This window comes from Lepus europaeus, chromosome 2, assembly GCF_033115175.1.
Source record: "Lepus europaeus isolate LE1 chromosome 2, mLepTim1.pri, whole genome shotgun sequence".
In the NCBI taxonomy this organism is placed as follows: domain Eukaryota; kingdom Metazoa; phylum Chordata; class Mammalia; order Lagomorpha; family Leporidae; genus Lepus; species Lepus europaeus.
In genome coordinates, this window is record NC_084828.1 from 140,946,319 (window position 1) to 140,971,831 (window position 25,513).

The 25,513-nt window shown below is 41.0% G+C and overlaps 1 protein-coding gene across 1 annotated transcript in view; it reads right to left on the minus strand.

The window, feature by feature from the left end:
- The window catches only part of SLC25A36 (solute carrier family 25 member 36), a 39,021-nt gene extending 13,676 nt beyond the window's left edge, over window positions 1-25,345 (minus strand). Inside the window, exons 1-4 of the mRNA XM_062214016.1 lie at window positions 25,133-25,345; window positions 10,768-10,932; window positions 7,770-7,847; window positions 3,311-3,411 (exon numbers count right to left, since the gene is read on the minus strand). Of these exons, the coding sequence (XP_062070000.1) occupies window positions 3,311-3,411; window positions 7,770-7,847; window positions 10,768-10,932; window positions 25,133-25,173 (385 nt within the window). The 5' untranslated portion in view covers window positions 25,174-25,345. The remainder of the gene's footprint in view (window positions 1-3,310; window positions 3,412-7,769; window positions 7,848-10,767; window positions 10,933-25,132) is intronic.
- Between the last annotated feature and the right edge of the window lie 168 nt (window positions 25,346-25,513).

Sequence of the window (25,513 nt, forward strand, 5' to 3'; positions counted from 1 at the left end):
TCAAATGGAAATCTCAGAAAATGTTTGGAGGGGTTAGCACCTCATTTTTCTACCATTATTATCTATCATGATCAAAGAGCTGAAAGCACAATTTTCTATCTCTGAACAGTCACCCTACTTAGTAAATCTTAAAAAAAATTCCAACAGAATATTCAAATAAGTTCATTTTGGAACTATTTATAATTTGTTTTTATAAAATAAAGCGTATGTTGCTACAATAGTACCTTTCACCTTTTGCACTATGGCCAGTAATATTGCACATCCATACTTATGGAATATTTTGGATTATTTTGTATTTAATTTCTTGTATTCTACAAAACAAAAAAACAGGAAGAATGTTTACACATAAACACACAAAACATCTGTCTAACCATCCATTTGGCTGAATGAACTGCCATGGACAAATAAAATAATTTAAAAATATTTTATATATGCAAGACAAAATTTGTATTTAATAAATAAAGCTTAACCTTTAATAATGAACTTTACGTCAAATAGAAAAATATATCTTGAAAAATAATAGAACATGCCATAAGCAAATAAAACCCACTAGGTATGTAGAAAACAATAACTACTTACATTACTGATGTTTTAAGAATTGAGCATAACTGTATGAATATATAATCTAATAAAACTGGAATGCACTTCCTTTACATTTATAGTATGTATATGAAAGGACATATGTGCCAGATAAGACAACCTTTAAAATTTAGGAATTACATAAAGAAGAAACATAATACAATTTTTTTTGTATACACACAAGTGTCTAGTTGTGTACTGAGGGATAGTCAAGTTCATTTAAACAAAATACACAAGCAAAACGCAGAAATCCTCCACAAGATATGTAGGAGGCAACAGGAAAGTAAAACTAAGAGTCAACATCACTTAATAGGATTAAGTATTCTTCACAACTAGAACTTTTTTTTAATGCATGAAAATTTACAGCTAAATTTTAGAGGCTTACAAATTCTAACAGTAATCACTTGTAACACTACAAAAAATGAGAGAAAGTCCTATTTTAAATAAACTGTCCCTTAACTTTTTTGGCATCTAAAACTAAATACTTGAATTCATATGAATAAAGTAAAAAAACAAAATTGAATTGAGAGGTACTTGAAATTAAAATTACAGTAATTTGATATTTGTGCTACTGGTGTGGCAAAATCTTACAGGTGGTATCATTTTCTGGTATATTTCAGTGGAGTTTTTATACTAAAGTGACAAGGTTAGCATTTTTTTTGTTGTTGAATAGCCAGTGAGAAAATAATTTTTCACATGACTATCTCTAAGTACTTTACACTCCCAAATCATTCATTTTTAGACTTCTAAAAAAAGATCCTGAAGAAAAACCAGAGCAATCTGGTTTAGATTATTTCAAGAATGAAGGGCAAAAGTCTACCTTAATGAGTCTGCATTAAACCATTCAGTTTCATCAACCATGTAGTTATGTACAAAAATTGCCAAGCTAAATGTTAATGCTCATGAACAGTGCAAGGAAGCTCTGAAAGCACATTTCTCAGATTAAAACTGCAAACAAATGAAAAAAGTATTTTCATATTAAACAATAAGTGCGCAGTGCAATCATCTCTGAACATGTGTAAGACTCAGTTTATCGAAATTCAAGGAATTCAAGTTGACAACAGTTATGAATGTACAGATAAAAGCAAACTATTAGCTAACATTTGTACACATTTGAGAAAAAAACTGCAAAATGAAAATTCTACTGAGACTTTTTGCAAACAAATATAATAATAAATTCTGATGAGATATTCTAATGAAGTAAGGATATTAAGACATTTGGAACTTCTGAATTTGTAATACTGAATAAAATATTCTATTTAAAATGATTGCTCATCACTTTCTTGATTTCAATTCATTCAAAAAGAAAAGATTTCTTTATAATTTTGGGGGGTTAAAAATCAAAAAACATAAATATTGGTAATCCAAAAATATGTTTTTAAAGAATCTAACATACTGGTTAAAGGTTTGTCATAGGCTACTAACTTTTACCTCATACTCTATCAAGATTATAAGGTGAAAATGACATCTTCAACATCTGTAAAAAGTACACTAAAAAAATCTAGCTAGATAATCTCTATGGCACTAAATGAAAGAACTAATTCTCAAAACCCAAATCTATGTAAACCAACTTACTCATTCCATGAATAAGATAACGGAGATTTAATGTAAATTATATAACTTGATAACGGAGATTTAATGTAAATTATATAACTTGCCCCAAATCTCCTTAGTAAATTAGAGTATTTCACTATCCTGATCTTTGAAGTTGTCCTTTCCAGCTTTAAAACCTCAAAGTGTCAACAGTTATTAAATATAAAAGGCTTGAAAACAATTTTTAAGGTATATGCTAGAGATCCACAGTATCGGTTATCACACGAACATTTTAGAAATTCATATTTCAAACATACACTTAGTTGTTTTCAATATGTGGTTCAAATTGATCCAATTTATTTCTAAACTGAAAATTTTTAACAGTTTAAGGCACTCATTACTAAACACATAGTTGACCAGAAAACTGCAAAGAATTTTCTATTATGAACAAAGTTCACGGCTTTGTTTAACATGCATGGCAGCAAATGATTCCAGAACTGCATTGGCCAAACCAATCCCTCACAGTGTATCTTCAAGGTAGTGCAGAGACCTGGGACTAATTATTTTAATGCAGAATCATTTATACTCATCAGTGATGATAAAAGAGTTTCTGGAAACATTTCTTTAGCAAGCATGTATACATAGCCAGTGTCAAAATTTTAGGTGCTATGTGGTCTGATTTGCGTGGAATGACAACCAGATTTTTACACATTATTGAAACTCTGAATTATCAGTAACATATCACTCACAAAAAATTCAGCATTTGAGCACAGGACAAAATGAATACATTACCAAGAATTGCCGGCACATTTCAGACAGAAGCCAAAACATGCGCAAAAAGGGAAAAGGCACTAACAGAAATTGAGGAGAAAAGAGTAAATTACAGTTTCATGACTTATGCTGTAATTACGGTTGGATTCTTAAACTTAAAAAGTGATCACTAGATATTCACTGGACTACACAAGGCAATATAAGTATTATCACTTAAACTCCTAATTACAGAAATCCCACTTAGCAGAATTTATATATACCTAATCAAATTTGTTTTATAGTAATAAATATAGAAATCATCTTTGCAAATGTTAATCAATGAAACCACATTAACAATCTTAACTATACAATATGAACTCATCACAATTCAATATTAAATCTCTAGGTTTCAAAAAATTTTTGTTCTTTTAATATTATACTTTCATACCTGCCATTGCAGCTGAAATCATGTGTACCTGGGTAGAATCAGGATCAAATACACCATTCAACTTTTCCTTGCAGTTTGAATAAGCAGCAAAGTATATTGCTCTAAAATAAAGATTTGAATTTATCAATGAGTATGTAGCTTAATCTATTGCAAATTTTTCATAATTTTAGCAGGGAGAAATCCCAAAACAAATTTTACCTACATTCTCATGGAATGTTAGATTAATTTAATTTTCTCAGTGAGAATACTGAAGTAGTTTTTTCTATCATCTAGTTAAAAAAAGGCACTTCAATATAAAGTTCTTAGTGTCCACCCTCAAACAGAATCCCATCCCCACCACTCTGGTGACCACAAGGTGACAGACTAACTGAAGCACAAACTGTGTAACGTTTTGATGACCAGAAATCACATGAATGAGTTAAGGATGTAAGGTTTTTCAACGCTAAGGCTAACGAAGTAGTATGCTTAATCAAGTAAATGCAGTATGAGCACTTAACAATTGCATAATTTTTTGCTAGGAGAGGGGGTAAGAGTTAAACCAATGGATTAAAGTATATGATAGGGGCTAGCGCTGTGGCATAGCAGGTAAAGCTGCCACCTGCAGTGCCGGTATCCCATATGGGCGCCAGTTTGAGTCCCGGCTGCTCCACTTCAGATCCAGTTCTCTGCTATGGCCTGGGAAAGCAGTAGAGGATGGCCCAAGTCCTTGGGCCCCTGCACTCCAGTGGGAGACCCAGAGGAAGCTTCTGGCTCCTGGCTTCGGATCAGCGCAGCTCCAGCCATTGCAGTCAGTTGGGGAGTGAGCAAGTGGATGGAAGACCTCTCTCTGCCTCTCCTTCTCTGTGTGTTTCTGACTTTCAAATAAATAAATAAATCTTAAAAAAAAAAAAATCAAACAAATAAAAGTTTAAGTTGCAGAAGGTGTGAGAAAGTCACAGAAGATATGAAATAAATAAATAAATAAATAAATAAATAAATAAAAGACTGAATTAGTAGGACCAGCACAGTGGCGTAGCAAGGTTAAGGCTGCCGCCTGCAGTGCAGGCATCCCATATGGGCACCAGTTTGAGTCCTGGCTGCTCCACCTGTGATCCAGCTCTCTGCTAACGTGCCTGGGAAAGCAGCAGAGGATGGCCCAAGTGCTTGAGCCCCTGCACCCATGTGGGAGACTCAAAAAGCTCCTGGCTCCTGATCGGCTCAGCTCTGGCTGTTGTGGCCGGAAGATCTCTCTCTCTCTCTCTCTCTCTCTGTTCCCCTCCCTCCCTCTCTGCCTCTACTTCTCCCTGTAACTCTTTCATATAAATAAAATCAATCTTTTTTTTTAAAGACTGAATTAGTAAAATCGCATCAGCAGTAGACAGGGGCAAACTGTGACTTGAGTTAGGGTGCTATCTAACCCTGACACAACAAAAGTGTCCATAGTTTCAGAGGAAATAAGCAGGCTGCTCAGAAATTCTGGAGTATAGTCACAAATGAAGGCAGATTACTAATCCTCCATATGCAGAAGAGGCACACCAGCAAGCACCCAAGATCGTCCAGGGAACCACTTCATTTCCAAGGGGCTAGAAAGCAACTACCTAGGAACTGAAATTTCCAAATGCTTGGATGAAGATTTCAAAATAGGTGCTTTGGGGAAACTCAATGAAATTCAAGAGAAAACAGAGAAAAGATTCAATATTCTAACAGACACCTGATAGAGATGTGGAAATAATTAAACAAAGTCAAGCAGAAATCCTTCCACTGCAAATGTATCAAGTGAAACAGAAACACTATAGAGGGCATCAATAGAATAGATGGAATAGAGTTAAAAAAAAAAAATCAGTGAGCTTGAAGACAGGCTGCTTGAATATACACAGTTGGAAGAGAAAAAAGAGAAAAGAATCAAAAGGAATGAAGAAAACTTACAGGAAATATGGGGCAGTATGGAAAGGGCAAGTATTCTAGTTATTGACATTCAAGAGGGACTTGAGAATGCCAAAGAGGTAGAAGAAAATTCAAAGACATAGTGACAAAGAACTTTCCAACCCAGAGCAAGACACAACTGTCCAGGCAAAGGAAGGTCAAAGGACACCAGGAATATTCACCCTAATCAAGTTCGCCCCAAGACATATTACAGTCAACAGGTTAAAAATAAAATTCTAAAACTATAAAAGAAAAGAAGACAATAACACATAAACAGGACTCAAGTTGCCTGAATGCAGACTTCACAGCAGAAATCTGACTGGTCAGGAGGGAGTGGGATGACATTTTCAGTTCCGAAGGGAAAAGAAATAAACAAAAATGGAAAGAATTATCGCCACCAGACCACATTACAATAAATGCTAAATTCTTCAAACTGAAAGGGATGCTAGCAAGTAAGAAGAAAATATCAGTAGGCAAAAAGCTCACTGGCAAGAGTAACCATACAAATTTAGAATGTTTAAGATTGTTAACATGGTGCACAAACCATTTATATCTTTACTATGAATACCAAAAAAATCATAATAATTACATTAAAATGCTAAGATACAGGTGATATCGAAAGAGATTAAATGTAACATCAAAAATTCAAAATGTGGAGAGGAACAAGGTACAAATGTGGAGTTCTTTATTAGGATTTTCTACTTCTTCATTTTTTTTTTAATCTCTTTCCCTACCTTTATAATCAACATTAAGTTTTCATCATTTCAAAAAGTCTATTATAGCCAAATGAAGATTTTTCTAAGCCTCATGGTAACCACAAAGAACCTACAATAGATTTACCAAAAATAATAAGCAAAGAATCAAACAACGCTAGAGAAAAAATCGTATATCCACAAAGAAGATTATAAGAAAGGGATTACAATAAAAATACAAAATAAGTATGAAAATGATAGTAATAAGACCTTACCTATCAACTATCTTAACTGTTAATGGACTAAATTCTCCAATTAAAAGACACAGAGTGGGCCGGCGCCGTGGCAGTGGAGGATGGCCCAAGTGTTTGGGCCCCTGCACCCGCATGGGAAACCAGGAGGAAGAACCCAGCTCCTTTCAGATCAGCACAACGCTGGCTGTAGCGGCCATTACAGGAGTGAACCAATGGAAGAAAGACCTTTCTCTCTGTCTCTCTCTCACTGTCAATAACGCTACCTGTCAAAAAAAAAAAAAAAAAAAAGACACAGAGTAACCAACTGAAAGGATGGAGCAAGATATTCAAATGGGACCCCAAAAAAGTAGGAGTAGCCATATTTCTTTAATAAAAAATAAATTTTAAATGTAAAACAGTAAAGAGAGACCAGGACGGTCATTATGATACAGAATTCAATTCAATAAGACAAAATAATATTCACACAAAATACTGATATATATATATATGTATCACATATTAATAGATATAAAGGGAGGGGCCGGTGCTGTGGCGCAGCGGGTTAATGCTCTGGCCTGAAGTGCTGGCATCTCATATGGGTGCCGGTTCGAGACCTGGCTGCTCCACTACCTGTCCAGCTCTCTGCTGTGGCCTGGGAAAGCAGCAGAAGATGGCCCAGGTCCTTGGGACCCTGCCCCCACGTGGGAGACCCAGAAGAAGCTCCTGGCTCCTGGCTTCAGATCAGTGCAGCTTCGGCTGGTGGGGCGTGAACCATGGGATGAAAAAAAAACCTCTCTCTCTCTCTCCTCTTTCTGTGTAACTCTTTCAAGTAAAATAAATAAATATTTTTTAAAAAAAGAGATATAAAGGGAGACACAGACTCTAATACAATAGTAATAAGGGACATTAACAAACCACTTTCAGAAAAATCATCCTGACAAAAAAATCAACAACAACAGAAAAACAGCAAAGTTTTTCCCTTGACCAATTGGACCTAACAGACATCTATAGACTTTTCCATCCAACAACCACAGAATACATATTCTTCTCAACAGCATACTGAACAATTTTCAGCAAAGATCATATGTTACGTAACAAAACAAGTCTCAATAAATTTAAAAGAACTGAAATATCAAATACCTTTGCTGATCACAATGCAATAAAACTAGAACTAACTAACAAGAAAAACTTTGGAAATCTTGGAAATAACAAGAACAATACATGGAAATTAAATAACTTATTCCTCAACAATCAACAGAAGAGGGATGAAATCAAGGAGGAAATTAAAAAACTTCTTGAACTGAATCAAAATGGAAATGCAACAAATCAAAATTTGTGACATACAGCAAAAGCACAGTTAAGAGAGAAATTTATAGAAATAAGTGGAAACATCCAAAAAAAAAAAAAAGATTTCAAATAAACCATTTAATAATGCATATTAAAGACTTAGAAAGGGATGGGGGAAAAAAAACCTTAGCAGGAGGCAAGAAATAAATAAAATCGAAACTAAAATTACAACAAAAGATCAAAAAATGAAAAGCGGGTTTTTGGAAAAAACAAAATAGACAAACCTGTACCTGTGAAATAAAAAATAATGCCATACTTTTATTTAACTTTAAAAACTGTGTTTACCTGGAAGGGGCTACCCCCACTAAATTGGGGCCTAATCCTCTAAATAGGGAACGAGGCCCTTCTTTTTCCAAGATCACCCTGAAAGAGACAAAAATTCATTAGAAAGAAATACCCTTCAAATGCTGGTACTTTTTAAATTTACTTTGTATGACAAAATCAGAGCTAAATCCCATGTTTGTACTATAATATGTTATGCTTTTGTGATCAGTTCACCTTATTTAGGAAAATCTGCTTTTGTATGACATAGTGTAGCATTAAAGATTAATAACCGATTTATTAGTGTTACAAAAATACTTGGTTCAAGTTCTTTCCTCAGATTAAACAAAGACATCATAATAGAGGTTTCTACTCTCATTTTCCTATGATCGTGCTATCATTACCTCTATTCTTCTCAATTTTATGTGCTTTACCAGCAAGTTCAATTCCCAATTAAAAAAGTAGTTCTTACTCAGACACTGGGGCTGGTTTGAGTCCCAGCTGCTCCCCTTCTAGTTCAGCTCTCTGCTGATGTACCTGGGAAGGCAGCAGAAGATGGCTCAAGTACTTGGGGCCCTGCCAGCCACATGGGAAACCAAGCTGGAGTGCCAGGCTCCTAGCTTCAGCCTGGACCAACCCAGCAGTTGAGGCCATTAGGGGAGCAAACTGGTGGATGGAAAATCCCTTTCTCTTTGTGTCTCCTCCTCTCTACAACTCTGCCTTTCAAATAAATACAATACATCTTTAAAAAGAGAGACTTATATTGAAACAAATAACAGACCATTCAACAGCAAATACTGCACTTCTAGACACACACATGCCCAGCAGAGAAAGGTACAGAAGTATGCCTACATCACACCAGGCTTTCTAAGAGTAATTTGTTCCGTGAATTCTGGAGTTGAGAAGTGGCAGAGACTGAAGAGTAGATATTTAAATTCAGAGTTAACACACTAGATATGCCACGTGGTTCCCAAACATGTATATGTTGAAGAATGATCTCTTTATAAGTGAAACAGACATCCCCTTCCTTTGATAACTGTTTATAGCCCTTGCTTATATTCTTGCTGAATATATGTCTTGTTAGTTGTTTGTTGAATTCCTTATTTAGTGGAGCATTAAGACTCTGACTATAAGGCCGGCGCCGCGGCTCACTAGGCTAATCCTCCGTCTGTGGTGCCAGCACACCAGGTTCTAGTTCCGGTTGGGGCACCGGTTCTGTCCCGGTTGCTCCTCTTCTAGTCCAGCTCTCTGCTATGGCTCGGGAGGGCAGTGGAGCATGGCCCAAGTGCTTGGGCCCTACACCCACATGGGAGACCAGGAGGAACATCTGGCTCCTGGCTTCGGATCAGCGCGGTGCACCGGCCGTGGCGGCCATTTGGAGAGTGAATCAATGGAAGGAAGACCTTTCTGTCTCTTTCTCTCTCACTGTCTAACTCTGCCTATCAAAGAAAGAAAGAAAGAAGACTCTGACTATAATGCAACTTAAAAATTTATCTCAAAGTTAAAAAAAAAAAAAGGGAGGGGATGATCTCTTGAAAGACAGCTGAGCATAATGGTAAATTAAAGTTCTAAGTGGAGGGGCTTGACCAAGTGTGAGGCTCAGTGCTGATAACTAACTTTAGACCACAAAGCAGCTTTCCTTTCATCCTTCGCTCCAGCAGCAGTAAAAGAGGAAAAGCAGTACCCCCTTACTGGGTTACCCTGACAACTAAGTAAATTAATACATAAAAAGTGTAAAAGAAACTTAGGAACTAACACAGACCCTAAAGGGATTATAAAGATTCCTGTGAGGAAAAGGCAAAACTGTCGAAAACCACAATATAAACATGTATCACAGAGGTCATGGGAATTTTAATTTAACATTTTCATGAAATTAAGATACTTTCCCTATCAGGAATCAGAGAAGTTATCTATAATTATGGCAGTTTAATTCAAAATTGTGAACAATTTTATTCTACCTACTCATGTACTTAGGTAACCAAGTGTGAAAAACAAAGATTGGGGAAATCTTCTGGTTGCAAAGGTAAACACACAGGATGAGTTTGTTTGCCAGTACAAAACAAACACTATTGAACGAAGTTCAAACAGATCAAGTCCCAAGTGAGCTGATAAGGCAGACGCACAAGGCATCCAGTTATACACCCAGGTTTAAAGTGTGAAAACTGATTTCAATAGTCTTGAATTTCAAACCCAACTGCAATATAATGCAACCACATACTGAACAGCATTTAAAAATCAGTATCACTCTGCTTTAAGTCTCAGTTTAGGTTCATAAAAATCAGACTGCCACTAACTGGATGTACTTGTGCAAGTATTTGGAAAATTTAAAAACACGTATAAAAGAGCATTAACACTATCTCATTTCATAGAAGACTTAAGAATCTAAAATAAAATACTGATAATACCTTTAGAAAATAAATCCATTGGATGAATGTAGAAAAACATTCTAATAACATGATTAGGAAATAATATTATATTTAATATTGGTTATCTTTCTTTTCCATTAGAGACTTACATTTCTAATGAATATAATTCAGAGTAACATCTGCCATTAAGTTTGACAAGAAACTTAAACTGTGGCAGAGGGGCTTGCATTATGGCATAGTGAGTTTAGCCATTGTTTGGGATGCTGACATCTCATATTGGAGCTCTAGTTCAAGTCCTGGCTGCTTTGCTTCTGGTTCCAGTTGCCTGCTAATGGGTCTGGGAAAGCATGGATAATGGCCTAAGTACTTGGGCCTCTGCCACCCACATGGCAGACCAGGATGGAGTTCCTGGCTCCTGGATTCAGCTTGGCCCAGCCCCAGACGTTGCAGCCATATGGGGAGTGAACCAGTAGACAGAATAACTGCGTCGCATTGCCCCCACCCCCATCTGTCTTCCCTCACCATCACTCTGCCTTTTCATAAATAAATAAATAAATAAATAAAGCTACTATCTTCAAAAATAAAACGTGGCAGACTATAAACAAACGTGTAGAACCCACTACAGCAAAAAGAGATCATGGACACTGCGCTCTCACTTTAGGCAATGGAGAGGTCCAGGTGACACTATTCGGTTGACACTGGCTCCGGCCATGGTGTTCAGCTGAACTTCAGAGATGTACAGTGTCACAGAAGATGACTGCAGCCTTGTTTTCACAACTTCCAGCGGACATGTCAGAATAGCTCCCACTGTACCACCACATCTACAAAAGACAGAGAACCAAACTTAACCACCAAATCTGCAAATCAGTACACATGCCCACAGCCACAACTCGAGTGGGTACCTGTCACCTTCCAATACACTAGGATTAAAAATAAACAATGGTTAAAGTTTCATTTATGACTGCAAACAAATGCTTTCCGTAGTTAAGAAGAACCAAGCTTAACATCTTCCTAGCAAAAACACTTAACTGAAGATTTCAAATGGCAGGCGCTGTTACTAAAATTTACTGGCAACTCATCCAGACTTTAAGTACAGGTTAAAGACTGATTTAATGTTCCTCGCTCATTAGGACTTGTGGCTCTGCTGTCACCTGGACCAACATTTGAGGTATATCCATCTTTCTAACTCCTACCCTTTTAAAACTCAAGAAATGATCTTGTAATGGATAATCATACCTGTTCCTCTGATTCTCAATACTAGGAAGTATTTCATCTTCCAAAATTAATTACATTAGTTGAGTCTCAGAATTGGTATCTGTGTAGATTTACGCATGGTAGGAAAACTTAGCTATAAGACCTATTTTAAATAAAGAGACACATCACCAGAATAACAACAGAAGCTCTTAATAAATTACATTATTTAAACGGTTAAAAAGGTATATAAGAGGGCCAGTGTTGTGGCGTAGTGGGTAAAGCTGCCATCTGCGTTGTTGGCATCCCATATGGGCACCGGTGCAAGTCCAGGCTGCTCCTCTTCTGATCCAGCTCTCTGCTTTGGACTGGGAAAGCAGTAGAAGATGACCCAAGCGCTTGGGCCCCTGCATCCACATGGGAGACCTGGAAGAAGCTCCTGGCTCCTGGCTTTGGCTTTGCCCAGCCCTGGCTATTGTGACCATATATATGGGGAGTGAGCTAGCAGATGGAAGACCTCTCTCTGTAACTCTAACCCTCAAATAAATAAATAAAATCTTTTTTTTTTTAAATAGGTAAGTAAACGATCAGCTGAGTAATTATTATTTTTAAGTACAAGAGTGGGACTATTTCCTCCTAAAGCATTAATTAGTAGCTACCCAGTGAAGCCTTTCTAACTATAGAGGAAAATCACTCAGAGAGCAATGAAAACAGTGAAAAAGAAAGGAAGCTGACTGAGAGGCTAATATGGGCCTCCATAATGGGCATTAAAGGAAGAAAAATAAAGCAGCCCTCCACAGGAATATACTAAGCAATTCTAAAATACGCACATGTAAAATATATATAATAAATAACACAAGGAAAGTAGGCATAGTAACATTACTGTCACCAAGTAAAATTTAAAGTAAGAAATCATTACATAAGATAATTTACTCAAAATGGATCACAGAACAAAATGTATAGTTGTGATAAGAGAAATCTAGAAGAAAACATCTAATAAAAAATCTTTTTTACTTTGGGTGTGCAGATTTCTTAAATGAACAACAACAAAAAGCATGAATCATAAAAGAAAAAAACAGGAAACTGACTTGAGGAATGAACAGGCTGTGCCCACCATGAATTTGTACTACTGGTTAGCCCATTTTTATCACTGGATAGTTTGAGACATTTTAAAGTTTCTTCTGGCTTAATCTGTTACACCCCAATGCCTGCCTCTGGAGTCTTTTATTTAAAAGAATGGAGTGAGCCTGGCTACAATGCATACACAGCCAGAAGTTCCAAGTAAAGGATTAAGAAATCGTATTTGGACAAGTGTAGATGCCCTGAAGGCTGCTATACTTCACACTTATAACATGAAGGGTTTTTCTGACAGCAGCACACATGCAGCTCACTCTCTGAAAGGTAGCTGGATGGATGCTCAACGGAAGATTAAGCATCTTTTTTTTTAAGATTTCTCTTTTCTTTCTTTTTTTTTTGGACAGGCAGAGTGGACAGTGAGAGAGAGGACAGAGAAAGGTCTTCCTTTTTCTGTTGGTTCACCCTCCAATGGCCGCGCGGCGGCCGGTGCGCTGCGGCCGGCGCACCACGCTGATCCGAAGCCAGGAGCCAGGTGCTTCCTCCTGGTCTCCCATGGGATGCAGGGCCCAAGCACTTGGGCCATCCTCCACTGCCCTCCCGGGCCACAGCAGAGAGCTGGACTGGAAGAGGGGCAACTGGGACAGAATCCGGTGCCCCAACCGGGACTAGAACCCAGGGTGCCGGCGCCGCAGGCGGAGGATTAGCCTATTGAGCCACAGCGCAGGCCAATTTTATTTTCTATTTGAAAGGCAGAGTTAGTGAGAGTGAGAGTGAGAGAGAGAGAGAGAATCTTCCATCTGCTGGTTTACTCCCCAAACGGCCACAATGGCTAAGGCTGGGCCAAGCTGAAGTCAAGACTCCATCCAGGTCTTCCACATGGGTGCTAGGGGTCCAAGTACTTGGGTCATCTTCTGCTGCTTTCCCAGGTACATTAGCAGGGAGCTGGATCAATAATGGAGCAGCCAGGACTTGAACCAGCACCTCTATGGGATGTTGGGATTGCAGGCGGCAGCTTAACTCACTGCACTACAATGCAGGTCTCCAAGCATCTTTCAATATTGATAAATTTCTGCAACCACCTGCCCCTCAACAAGAACCAATCCAGCAGGATTAGAATAAGAGTTCAGAGGGTCAAATATCTCCAGGAATCAAGACTAATAAGCAAATATATCTGAACATACTGAAGTATCATGCTCATATATAAGCTAAAATTTTGCACCTGACCTTAGCCAAAAGGCCGAGAAGCAACAGCTAAAATTTTAAATAAGGAGCAATTATTAACTCTATGGGGAAACAGTTAAGTTATTCAAGAAAGAAAAAGTCAACACAATGCACCACTTGCTCTGCAGTGAACAATATTTATATTGTCACAACAAGGTAAGCATTGATTATTGATTTAAAAATGCATTATCAATTATATATTAGGAGGATAGAAGGGAGGTATTGGGAAGTGGTGTAACTAAAAGCTCATTCACCATAACAGAAAGTGGATGTATGTTTAATAAATGAATGGGGGGGGGGGCAGAGAGTAGAACCTATTTAGAACAGGAAAAAATGTTTTTCATAAATAGCTAAGAATTACAGGATATCTTCAGTAGGAAGCTGTGGAATGCTGTTTTTATCTTTTTTTTGGAAAGGCAGAGTGGACAGTGAGAGAGAGAGAGACAAAGAGAAAGGTCTTCTTTTGCTGTTGGTTCACCCTCCAATGGCCGCTGTGGCCGGCGCACTGCATTGACCCAAAGGCAGGAGCCAGGTGCTTCTCCTGGTCTCCCATAGGGTGCAAGGCCCAAATACTTGGGCCATCCTCCACTGCACTCCCGGGCCACGGCAGAGAGCTGGCCTGGAAGAGGGGCAACCGGGACAGAATCCGGCGCCCCGACTGGGACTAGAACCCAGTGTGCCGGCGCCGCAGGCAGAGGATTAGCCTATTGAGCCGCGATGAGGGCCTGTTTTTATCTTTTAATAGCTTTGTTTTTTCTTTTTATCATTTGCATACATTTATTTTTAAATTAATTTTTAATCACCATTATAACAATGTGTATTTTTTAAAACAACACAGGTTTTAAACTGTACAACACATGGTTGATGTTTCTGGGACCCAACGACCCTTATGAAGGTGTTGAGAAAAAATGACGTGTACAGCATACAAGTATACTTGATCTGGACTTCAAAATACAATCCAGAATGGTGATCTCTTTTTGCCACTAGCATTTTGAAAAAGTGGGTCACAAACCAGCCAAATTGGTTCATCATCCACCATGCCTGAAGCCACTATGGGATCTTACTGAGGTTATCACAGTTTCCTCCCAAGCAGTACCTCTCAGCTTCTACCCTCCCACACCACCCTCATCTAACCTCGATACACTGGTCACAGTGTCCGCACTCCTCTGCTCAATATTCCCCAGTGACGTCATCCTACTCCTTACAATAACCTAAGAAACTTTACACAGTCCACTCTCCGGATCCCTCTGACTTCTTCTTACTATCCACTTCATCTCTCACTCTATTCCAGCCACACTGGCATCTAATTATTAGAGCTGAATGCACCAAACATGCTCCTGCCTCAGGACCTTTGCTCTTGCCAGTCCCTTACCGCCTTATCTTTGCTCAGTTGTCACACCCAACTTTCAATCTACCTTCCTTACATTATTCTGTTGCGCAAATACTGCCACTTAACACACCCTACATTTCCTTTACCTTATCTGCTGTGTCCCCTTACCCTAGAATGTAAGCATCAGGAAGGCAGCAACCTTGGCCCACCTATGACAACGCTTGGCACAGAGAGCAGGAGTAAGGAAATGAACACCCTAGACTTTAAATGGCAAGAGACAGTACAAATGGTCCAACTTGGTGGGCAAAGCCACACAAGCTCTTGCAAAAGAAAATTACTTGCTCTAAAGTCACAGGCAAAGAACAAATTATGTTTCTTGCTTCTAGTTCAGCTCTTTCTCTCCTTTCATCAGTGGCTTTCGGATTCTGGCTTCAACAGACGAGAAATATATCTCGCACTGAGACTCAGCATACCTATAGGCACACACAAACATTTCACAGAAATGAGGGCGCTTCATCAAGTTTGGAGGGCAAGCACTGATTCTGGTGCTTAAGATCCCAGCTTCCCACATCGGAGCGCCTGGGTTTGATGCCTGGCTTGGTTTCCTGCCCAGCTTCCTGCTCAAGCAGATCCTGAGAAGAGCAGTGGGATCTGATCCACGTGGTAGACCAGAGTTTCCAGGTCCTGGTTCTGACCCTTGCCAATGCGGGCACTGAGAGCGTGAACCAGCAGATGAGTGCTCTGTTTTTCCAGGTGTCTCTGCCTCTCAAATAATTTTTTAAGTTTTATGGAATATGGAATTGAAAGATAAATTTGTTTCGGTATAGAAAATTTTGAAATCAATGCATACAAATATTTACCCTTGTGGGTCTGGCACTGTGAAGTAGCGAGTAAAGCTACCGCCTGCAGTGCCAGCATCCCATACGGGCGCTAGTTTGAGTCCCAGCTGCTCCACTTCCCATCCAGCTCTCAGCTATGGCCTGGGATAGCAGTAGAAGATGGCCCAAGACCTTGGGCCCCTGCACCCGTGCGGGAGGCCCAGAAGAAGCTCCTGGCTTCGGATTGGTGCAGCTCCAGTTGTTGCGACCATTTGAGGAGTGAACCAGCGATGGAAGACCTCTCTCTCTCTCTCTCTCTCTCTCCCTCTCTGTGCCTCTCCTTTGCTCTGTGTAATGCTTTCAAATAAATAAATAAATCTTTTTTTTTAAAAAAATGTATCCTTGTTGAAAAAGTGGGTCACAAATAAACCAAATCGGTTTCATAATCCTCTAGTGGGATGCTATGGAATCTGAAACACTTGTATAATTTAGGTGCAACCTGATGAGGAAGGGTATGAGGTTAGACGCAGTGACCAGGATGGGTGGGGAAAGCAATCTGTCCTTCTACATTTGTCACTATTACATACTGGATGTCACTTAGGGTTAAAAACGTATTGTTAAGTGCTTGCCAAATTAGTGCACAAGATTACAAGAAGGAGCAGGGCCACTATTGCAGGCCTCAAAATGTTCTCCCACACAAGTTTTAGCAGCAAAGGAACAAGATGCTGGGGATGGGAAGATGGAATGGGGAAAGAAAAATGGTTCACTGAGTAAACATGAATAGCAAGCAGATCAATTTCAGCCATGATGCAAAGGGTTAGGACAAGGCTCAGGTGCTCAGACATAAAGCCGCTCAGTTGGACCGCCCCAAACTGCAGAACCATGAGATCTAGTTGCTGGGCTTTAAAGATCTTTCCCACTCAGAGCTGCAAGAAAACTTAAGGCACTCTGGAATTCTGCCAAGGAAAGGGAAGGCACAGAAAGGATCTGGGATCCCAAGACATTGTGAGACATGGCCTTGATCTTAACCCACTGAGCATGTGGAGTCCAGAAACTCAATAGGTAATTTATAAATGGACAAAATATTTTCTGACTAGGTCCAAAATATCACATGAGCATGTATATCTAAAAAGGTACTTTAACAATTCATTTTTTGCTAGCTTTAAGCAGACCTACTATCAGCCAACAAGTGGTTAACTTTGTAAAACAAGAAGAGTAAGTTGAAATATTTGGTCAGTTTTCTGCTAGGGGGGAGATTCCACTGCAGTTTACGAACTTGGACATTAGACAAGTTAAGAAATACCACTGAAGAGGCTTCACTGCCATTAGTCAAACTCGAGGAGGCTTCTGAGCTTAAAATATGCAGCCTGGTTCTGAAACTCTATAAAACCACTAAGGAGGTTCTGCCAAAAAATCCTCTAAGTATTTTTTCTGAAACTTCAGTGTTTGGGCAAGAAATGCTATCAGTGTTCAAAATGGCAAGTGGCATTCTCTACATACTTGATAGACTAACATGAAATGAGATGGATATAAAAAGTTTAAGAGAATAAAAAGGGTGGGGCTGGCGCTGGGGTGAAGTGGGTAAAGCTGCCGCTTGCAGTGCTGGCATCCCATATGGTTGCAGGCTCGAGTCTAGGCTGCTGCAATTCTGATTCAGCTCCCTGCTAATGTACCCAGGAAAGCAGCGGAAAACGGCCCAACTGCTTGAGTTCCTGCCACCCACGTGGGAGACCCAGAAGAAGCTCCTGGCTTCAGCCAGGCCCAGCCCTGGCCATTGCAGCTATCTGAGAAGTGAACCAGCGGATGGAAGATTTCTCTTTCACACTCTGCCCGTCCCTCTCTGCAACTCTGCCTTTCAAGTAAATAAGTAAATCTTAAAAGAGAGAGAAAGAGAGAGAGAGAGAGAGAATAAAAGGGCATTTTTAAAGATACATGTAGCATTTCTGATTGCGGAAAATATTAATAAGCTATTCTCATGTTGAATGCTAAAGCAAAATCAAAACTAGTAATACTGAAAACCAGAAAATGTTAGTCAGCAGCTTAAACATGGAAACACAGGATGAAATTGTCTTATACAGCACAACATGTATTTGTACAGTCTTCATTTGAAGGAAAAACAGTAAGATATCAGACTGAAGACTAAAAAATTTACTATAGAAACAAATGAATGCTTTGTTTCTTTGTTGCCTTGTATAGTAAATTTCAAAACTGTCCCATTTCTGGTCTCCACTTTCTCTCTCACACCTATGAGACTCTTCCTCTCTTGACTGGGAAACTGCTTATCAGTCACCAAAGATCCCCCAACTGTTAAATCTGATCTTCTTAAACGACAGTAACATTAGACAACTGGTCACTCACTCTTTCCTAGCACAAAACATTTGTTTCATGTGGATTTCAGGACGCTACATTTTCTAAGTCTGGTTCTTCCTCTTCTAATCTCTTTTACTGGAGTCTCGAGACATTAGTCCTTGGTCCTCTCTACTATATTTTCATTCCTTAGTAATATGTAGGGGCAGATAGCACCATCTGTGGTCCAATGACTACTACATGTTTACCTCCAGCCCAGCTCTCTTTCCTCGACTTCAGATCACCATATCCAACCACCGACACAACTGCCTCTTGATCTCTTCTCAAACTCATCATGGGAGCGGACATTTGCCCTGTGGCTAAGATGCTTCTTGGGATGCCTTCATCCATTGGGAGTGCCTGGGTTCACTTCCTGGCTAATGCACATCCCGGGAGGCAGCAGATGATGGCTCTAGTACTGGAGTCCCTGCCACCCACATGTGAGACCCAGACTGAGTTGCTGGCTCTTGGTTTTGGCCTGGGCCCAGTCTGGATGTTGCAGGCATTTGAGGGGAGTGAACCAGCAGCTGGAAGATCTCTCTTCCTGCCTTTCAAGTAAATAAGATATAAATAAAAGGTTTTAAAAACGGAGTAGTTGCTAAAAGCAAAATAAATTTAGCAGTTCTAAAACGGAACTTCTGCTCTCCTCCCCTCCAGAACTGTTCCACACGCAACTGAGTCCACTTCAGCTGACAGCAATTCCATCCTTCCAGGTACCCAAACTAAAAGCCCTGGAATTATTCTCGCCTTTTCCTCTACCTTCAAAATCCAACCAGAATTCAACCACTTCTCACAACATCCACTACTCTCTCCAGTCTAGTTGGAACTCTCATTCTCTCGCATCTGCATTACTGACCTCAACTTCTGCCCTTGTGCTGGTAGTCTATTCTAGCACAGCAGCCAAAGGTACCCCCTAAAAGTCCTGCAATGACTCTCCCTGTTTTCACAGAAATGGCTAGGGTCCTCCCTACCCCCAACCACTAAGATTTATTTATGTATTTGGCAGACAGAGTGAGAGGTGGGGGCTGGAGATGGGAGAAAGGGAGGCAGAAAGATCTTTTCAACTGCTGGTTCACTTCCTGGCCACTGGTTTTCCCAGGTGCTGGAGCCAGTGGCTTAGTGGGTAAAGCCACTGCCTGTGATGCCTGCATCCATATGAGTGGTGGTTCAAGTCCCTGCTGCTCCACTTTAGATGCAGCCCTCTGCTAATGTACCAGGGAAAGCAGCAGAGGGCCCAAGTGCTTGGGCCCCTGCACCCACATGGGAGACCCGGAAAGAAGCTCCACGTTCTTGGCTTTAGATTGACCTAGTTCTGGCCCTTGCAGCCATCTGGGGAGTGAACCAGCAGATGGAAGACCTCTCTCTGTAACTTTGCCTACAAATAAAGAAATCTTAAAAAAAAAAAAAAAAAAATTTCCCAGGCGAATTAGCAGGGAGCTGGATAGAAAGTGGAGCAGCTGGGATTCTAACCAGGTACACCTAACTCATCACTGTGCTCCTATCCTATGGTCTTTTCACTGCCTATTCCCTTGGTGTAGTTCATGCCTGTACTACTTCTATTTCTGTCACTTTAGCAAACACTTGAGAGGAGCTACAGGATTTCAGTTTGTGGTTTTTGGAGGTTCGATTCAGTGGCCCCCACTCACCTGGTGTCTTAAGTGTGGTGGGTGGCAGGACTTGTGCAGATCACAATGCACACCTGTCCTCCATGCCCGGGTGCCTCTTTACAAAAAAAGCTACAATTTGACCATTATCAGAAACTTAATCTAATCTGATCACCCTCGCAAAAGTTTCACCTCTCAGACAGCACAATTTGATTAAGTCTCCACCCTTAATCCATCATGCATAAACCATTAACACAAGACTCTGGGGACCAAACTTCCAATACACAAGTCTTTGGGGGATACCCAAACTAGTATCCAAACTCAGCATCTCCCTTCTAGGTCTTTGCTCAAATGTCATCTTCTTGGTTAAGACTCGTCACCATGTTCCTATTTGGAAGCAGGGTGTACTCCCTCTCATGCTGTTCCATGTTTTTTTCCCATAGCACTTAGCATTTTCTTATCAATGACATAGTTCACTTGACAATTCCCTTTTTTGGATAATCTTGGATACTGCATTAAAACTGAACAAGTGGTAGGTTCTTAAAGCTTAGTTGCCATGTGGAATCTTAACAATATCAATAAAGCTTTCAGAGTATTACATTAAAATTGAGAGTATTACACTCTCAATCCTTTATTGGTGCATAACCCCTCCATAATGTCACGCATTAGTCACCTGAAAAATACTGCATCAGTGGTCCCATAGGTATTCTGAACTCCGATACACTGCATCATACAACATCAACAAATGTACACTCTTTTACTATCAGCAATCTTCTCATCAGAAATATCCTTGGGTACAGGAAGCTGGCACCCTGGAGGTGAGTATTATTCTTTGCAACAAATGCTATCAGTGGTTCTCCTTAAAGCGATAAGCTCACTTCTTTTTTTTTTTTTCTGAGAAAATGTCTAAAAATACTCAAGTCTAAAAGGTCAGTGTGTCAATAGTTCTTTAAAGCAAAATGGTTTCCTATGAAAAAGAGGGGCTAAGCTTCAGTTTGGTATGGAAACAACTGCAGACCTATACTTTGAGGTGCAGAAGTACTTTATGCCTATTTTTCATGTTGTCCACAGAGTATTACGTAAAATCTGCCAGTATCTCCAGACCGGTGAGAAATAAGTGTTTATTATTTATAAGTCACTCAGTTTATGGAATTTTGTTACAACAGCCCAAACAGACTAAGACAGAGAGAAAGAGGAGGTAGTAAAAACTAAGAAAATGGGGCTAATAAAAAAAATGCACAAAGTGGAAATAAAACACAATAATTATACTTCTAGGTATACTATTTCTGTTATGAACTTGCAAAGAAGTGAAACAATTTAACCAATATCATTATAGTAAAATTGTTATTTCTTACTGAATTAATAACAAATATCTAATAAATCCACACGCAAATGAATTCCAAGATACCACAAGTTTCTTAGATAATATGTGATATAATTTACTACATACATTAAGTTCTCTATCATAGCTACACAGAAAAAATGCATTCACTTAAAATTTGAATGTTTATTGCTCCTATTTGAGATAATCTCAGTCTCAAAAAAAAGTGAACTGCTGGTTGGTAGACATATGCAGCTAATATAATAACTAGATGATGTATAATTCTAACAAAGTACTTAAAATATATTTCATACTGCTTACATCACTTTAAAATGGGCAATCACTGTTACCAGAGGCACAGCTAAAATTAAGTCTTATTTACATCTTTTTGCAGGCTGCCATGATAGGCCTTCAGAACTCAAGTGAGTGTCGGCATTGTGGCATAGCAGATAAAGCCGCCGCCTGCAGTGCCCGCGTCCCATAAAAACGCCAGTTCTAGTCCCAGCTGCTCTGCTTCCGATCCAGTTCTCTGCTATGGCCTGGGAAAGCAGCAGAAGATGGCCCAAGTCCTTGGGCCCCTGCACCTGCGTGAGAGACCCAGAAGTTCCTGGTTCCTGGCTTCGGATGGGCACAGCTCCGGCCGTTGCAGCCATCTGGAGAGTGAACCAGCAGATGGAAAATCTCTCTCTCTCTGCCTCTCCTTCTCTCTCTGTGTAACTCTTTCAAATAAATAAATCAATCTTTAAAAAAAAAAGGAACTCAAGTGACCTAACCAATGAACTTACAATTATTAACTCTGCCAGAAGCACAATGGGACCAAAGGGTGTCTGAAGCACAATGGGACCAAAGGGTGTCTTAAAGAAGGCACAAGTCACGTGTGTGAGTTTGTCACCCAGACCCAAGGTCTGCTGCTGATCTGTTTCACATGGTCCTGCTTAAGAATCTTTCTGAGATCCTGATAAATATATACTTAAATACATACAATTTTAGTCATCAAGAAAACTCAAAAGGTCCATGTTCAGAAAATTCTTGCCTAAAGCGAATGCCACTGTGAACTCTAGGTTCTTTCAAAAACAAAGAGTACTCTCAGCTTAATTCAAAGGATGCCTGTAAGTGAAATAGCCCAGGGCCAACAGTCCACTGCTTCCCCCAGGAGGTTATTATTAAAGTAAAAAACGTTATCTTCCACTTTACATAATCCTATCAAGATAACTATTTAATGAAGAACATTCTAAAAAAATGACTGCCTAAAGAAGCAACAAGAATCAGACAGCTTCAATCAACAAGAAAAATGTTACCAACACAATGGACTTTGTGCCTTCCACAATGCTTAGCACACAGACTTTCAGAATATTTAAAAAAAAAAATTATTTATCTATTTGAAAGTCAGAGTTGCAAAGAGAGAGATATCTTCCAAAAGGCCTCAACGGCTGTAGCTGGACCCATCTGAAGTCAGGAGCCAGGGGCTTCTTCCGGGTCTCCCACAGGGGTTCAGGGCCCCAAGGACTTAGGCCATCTTCTACTGCTTTCCCAGGCCATAGCAGAGAGCTGGATCGGAAGTGGAGAAGCCAGGACTCAAACCAGTGCCAATATGGGATGCTAGCACTGCTAGCAGCAACTTTACCTGTTATGCCAAAGTGCCAGTCCCAACTTCCGGAATATTCTAAAGAACTGAATTCTTATGAGGGCTGGCAGGATCTTTCAAAATTACTTATCCTGGGCCTGGGAAAAGCAATGGAAGACAGCCAAAGTGCTTACGTCTCTGCTACCCCCGTGGAAGGCCAAGATGAAGCTCTAGGTTTCTGGCTTCAGCCTGGCTCAGCCTTGTCTGTTGTGGCCACTTGGATAGTGAACCAGCGGATGGAAGACCTTTCTCTCTCTGTAAATCTTTCAAATAAATCTTTTTGTATTTTTAAAGGGGTGGGCGGTTCTGTGGCATAGCAGGTAAAGCCACCACTTGAGGCACTGGCATCCCAAATGGGCACTGGTTCAAGACCCAGCTGCTCTACTTCAATCCAGCTCTCTGCTCTGGCCTGGGAAAGCAGTAGAAGATGGCCAATGTCCTTGGGCCCTTGCACCTAAGTGGGAGACCAGGAGGAGGCTCCTGGCTTCAGATTGGCACAACTCCAGCTATGGCGGCTACAGAGTGAACCAGCAGATGGAAGATCCCTCTCGCTGGCCCGCGCTCTCATTCTCTCTCTGTAACTCTTTCAAATAAATAAATAAATAAATATATTTTTTAAAAAGATTACTTATTCTTCATTTTACATGCACAAAAAAACTGACCTTGAGTAAGAAAATTTTTACATGTCAGTATTTTTCCATATTTTGAAGAGACTAACACAGCTGACCTTTACCATCCTTCCTAGTTCTAAAGTTTCTCTAAAAAAAAAAAAAAAAAAAGGTTTATTTTATTATAATCACTGTGCAACCATTTATAAACCCAAAATCCAGATGCAAAGGAAAGAAATGTACAAGGCCGAGCACCTGTCTTAGATCGGATCCTACACACCAGTACCTCACTTAAAGTGCCACACAGCCCGCATGCTATACTTATTTTGGGGAGGGAGTTAAAGGGAACTTCTAATTTCTGTTAATGCTACAAAAATCTATCATTACTTTTCTTACAAAAAAAAAAAAAAAAAAAAAACCAGAAAGGTCATAATCCAGAATTGAAAATTACTGTTATCCAGCTAACATGTACCTCCAACATAAGTGTGCTGCTCCATTTTAAGCAAAAGTTGATAAATAAATCCTGAATGCTGGGTAACAGAACTATCAGGAGCTAGAATAAACGCCTGAGAGATCATACAGCACGATCCCTTCATGATACAGATGAAGCAACGAGAAGAAAAGGCTTTGTCCATCCTCGCACAGATTAAAACAGTGGCCAGAACTAGACCTGTGGCCTCCTAACCAGGAGTTACCTAAGATGTAATTATTGCGGGAATCCAGTTATTTGCACCTCTACTTTTTAAGAACATCTACATAGCTTCTGTATTTAAAAAACAATTATTGGCAGTAAGTCTTCCAGAAAAATTGAAAGCAAACTTTGCCTAAACTGGATCTTACGGATTAATGGAATTTATTCTAAAACTATGGCTGGCCCCTAACTGATACACAATGTTTTTCAATCATTGCCTGATAAGGCAAGTATTGGCACCACGGTACAATGCAGAGCAAGGCACCGTGAACAGAACTGCATATGGATTTCTTCAATATTGTTAATACTGTTTATCTAAGAACAAACTAGGGTTTAAGGAGACGCTACTCCATGGTTAAAAAAGGTGTCTCAGCATTGATTCCCCTTCGTCTTTTTTTATAAGACAACTTTTTAAATCCTATAAATAACTCATAAAATTGCTACGATCTTCCAAATTTGGAGGAAAAAAAAAATCTAAAGGGAAGATTACACTGGCTCAGCAAAACAGTACTGTAGTACTTGGGCTGGCATTCAGCGAGCGGGGACTTCAGTTCCAATCTCCTACACACACAGGAACGATCTTCAAAGCATCTGACCTCTCCCCACCCCCACTTTCTCCTCTGAGTTGCAGAAAAGCAGGCGGTGTGCAAGGGAGCGCTGGTTTTCACGAAAAAATCCGACTTTCCCAAGGCACTGCCGCTTGGCACCGCATCTCGCACCCAGGAGCGAAATCTTCCAAGAGCTGGAAACAACCCACCGAAGCCCCCTGGGCACCCGCCCCGGCAGAGCCAGGCCCGGAAACCGGCAGCCCGAGCTCCGCGGTGGGGCGTGAGCAACGTGAGGCCCCGGCCTGCGCGGCAGCGAGAAGGAGGAGGCGCCGGCGCCCATTTTGTCCTCGGCCTCCGCACTCCCCGCCCGGCACGCCGGGGGCCCTGCAACCTAGCCTAGGCCTGCAGCCAGCTCGGCTCCTCGCCGCGGCCCCGCATCCCGGACACCCGCTAGGCCGCGACGCGGGGCCTGCTCCCGCCTGTGGATCCGCAGCCCCCCGGCCCCGTCGGCCCCCAGGGTCGCCCCGGGCGGGCTTCACCCCCTCAGCCCGGCTGCAGCCTCCTCACGCCTCCGCGGCCCGGGCCCCCTCAGCCTCTGGCCGCGGCCCTCAGCCCCGGCCCGCGCGCGCCGCGGGGACGTACCCCCCAGCAAACAGATGCACCAGCGTGTCCCTCTGGCTCATTCTCTCTCCCGCATGTCCTCTCGGCGCCGAGGCGGGACGCGGATCCGGCCGCCCGCTACGGCCGACGGCTTGGGTCCCGGAGGGGAGACGCGGGGCGCCCCGGGGGCGGTGAGAAGAGCCACCGGCGCAGCCCTCCCCGCGGCGCTCCCGCCGCGCCGCCGCCCGCCCTGGCTCGGCGATCTCCCGGCAGCCGGAGAGCGGGAGGCGCAGGCGAGGGCGGGAGGGGAGGGGAGGGGGCGAGAACAGTCCGCTGCCCGCCCCCCTCCCCGACATAAACAGAGCTTCCGATTGGCCCGAGCCTCGTGACGCCACGCGGCCCGCACGCCTCTTTCACGTGATC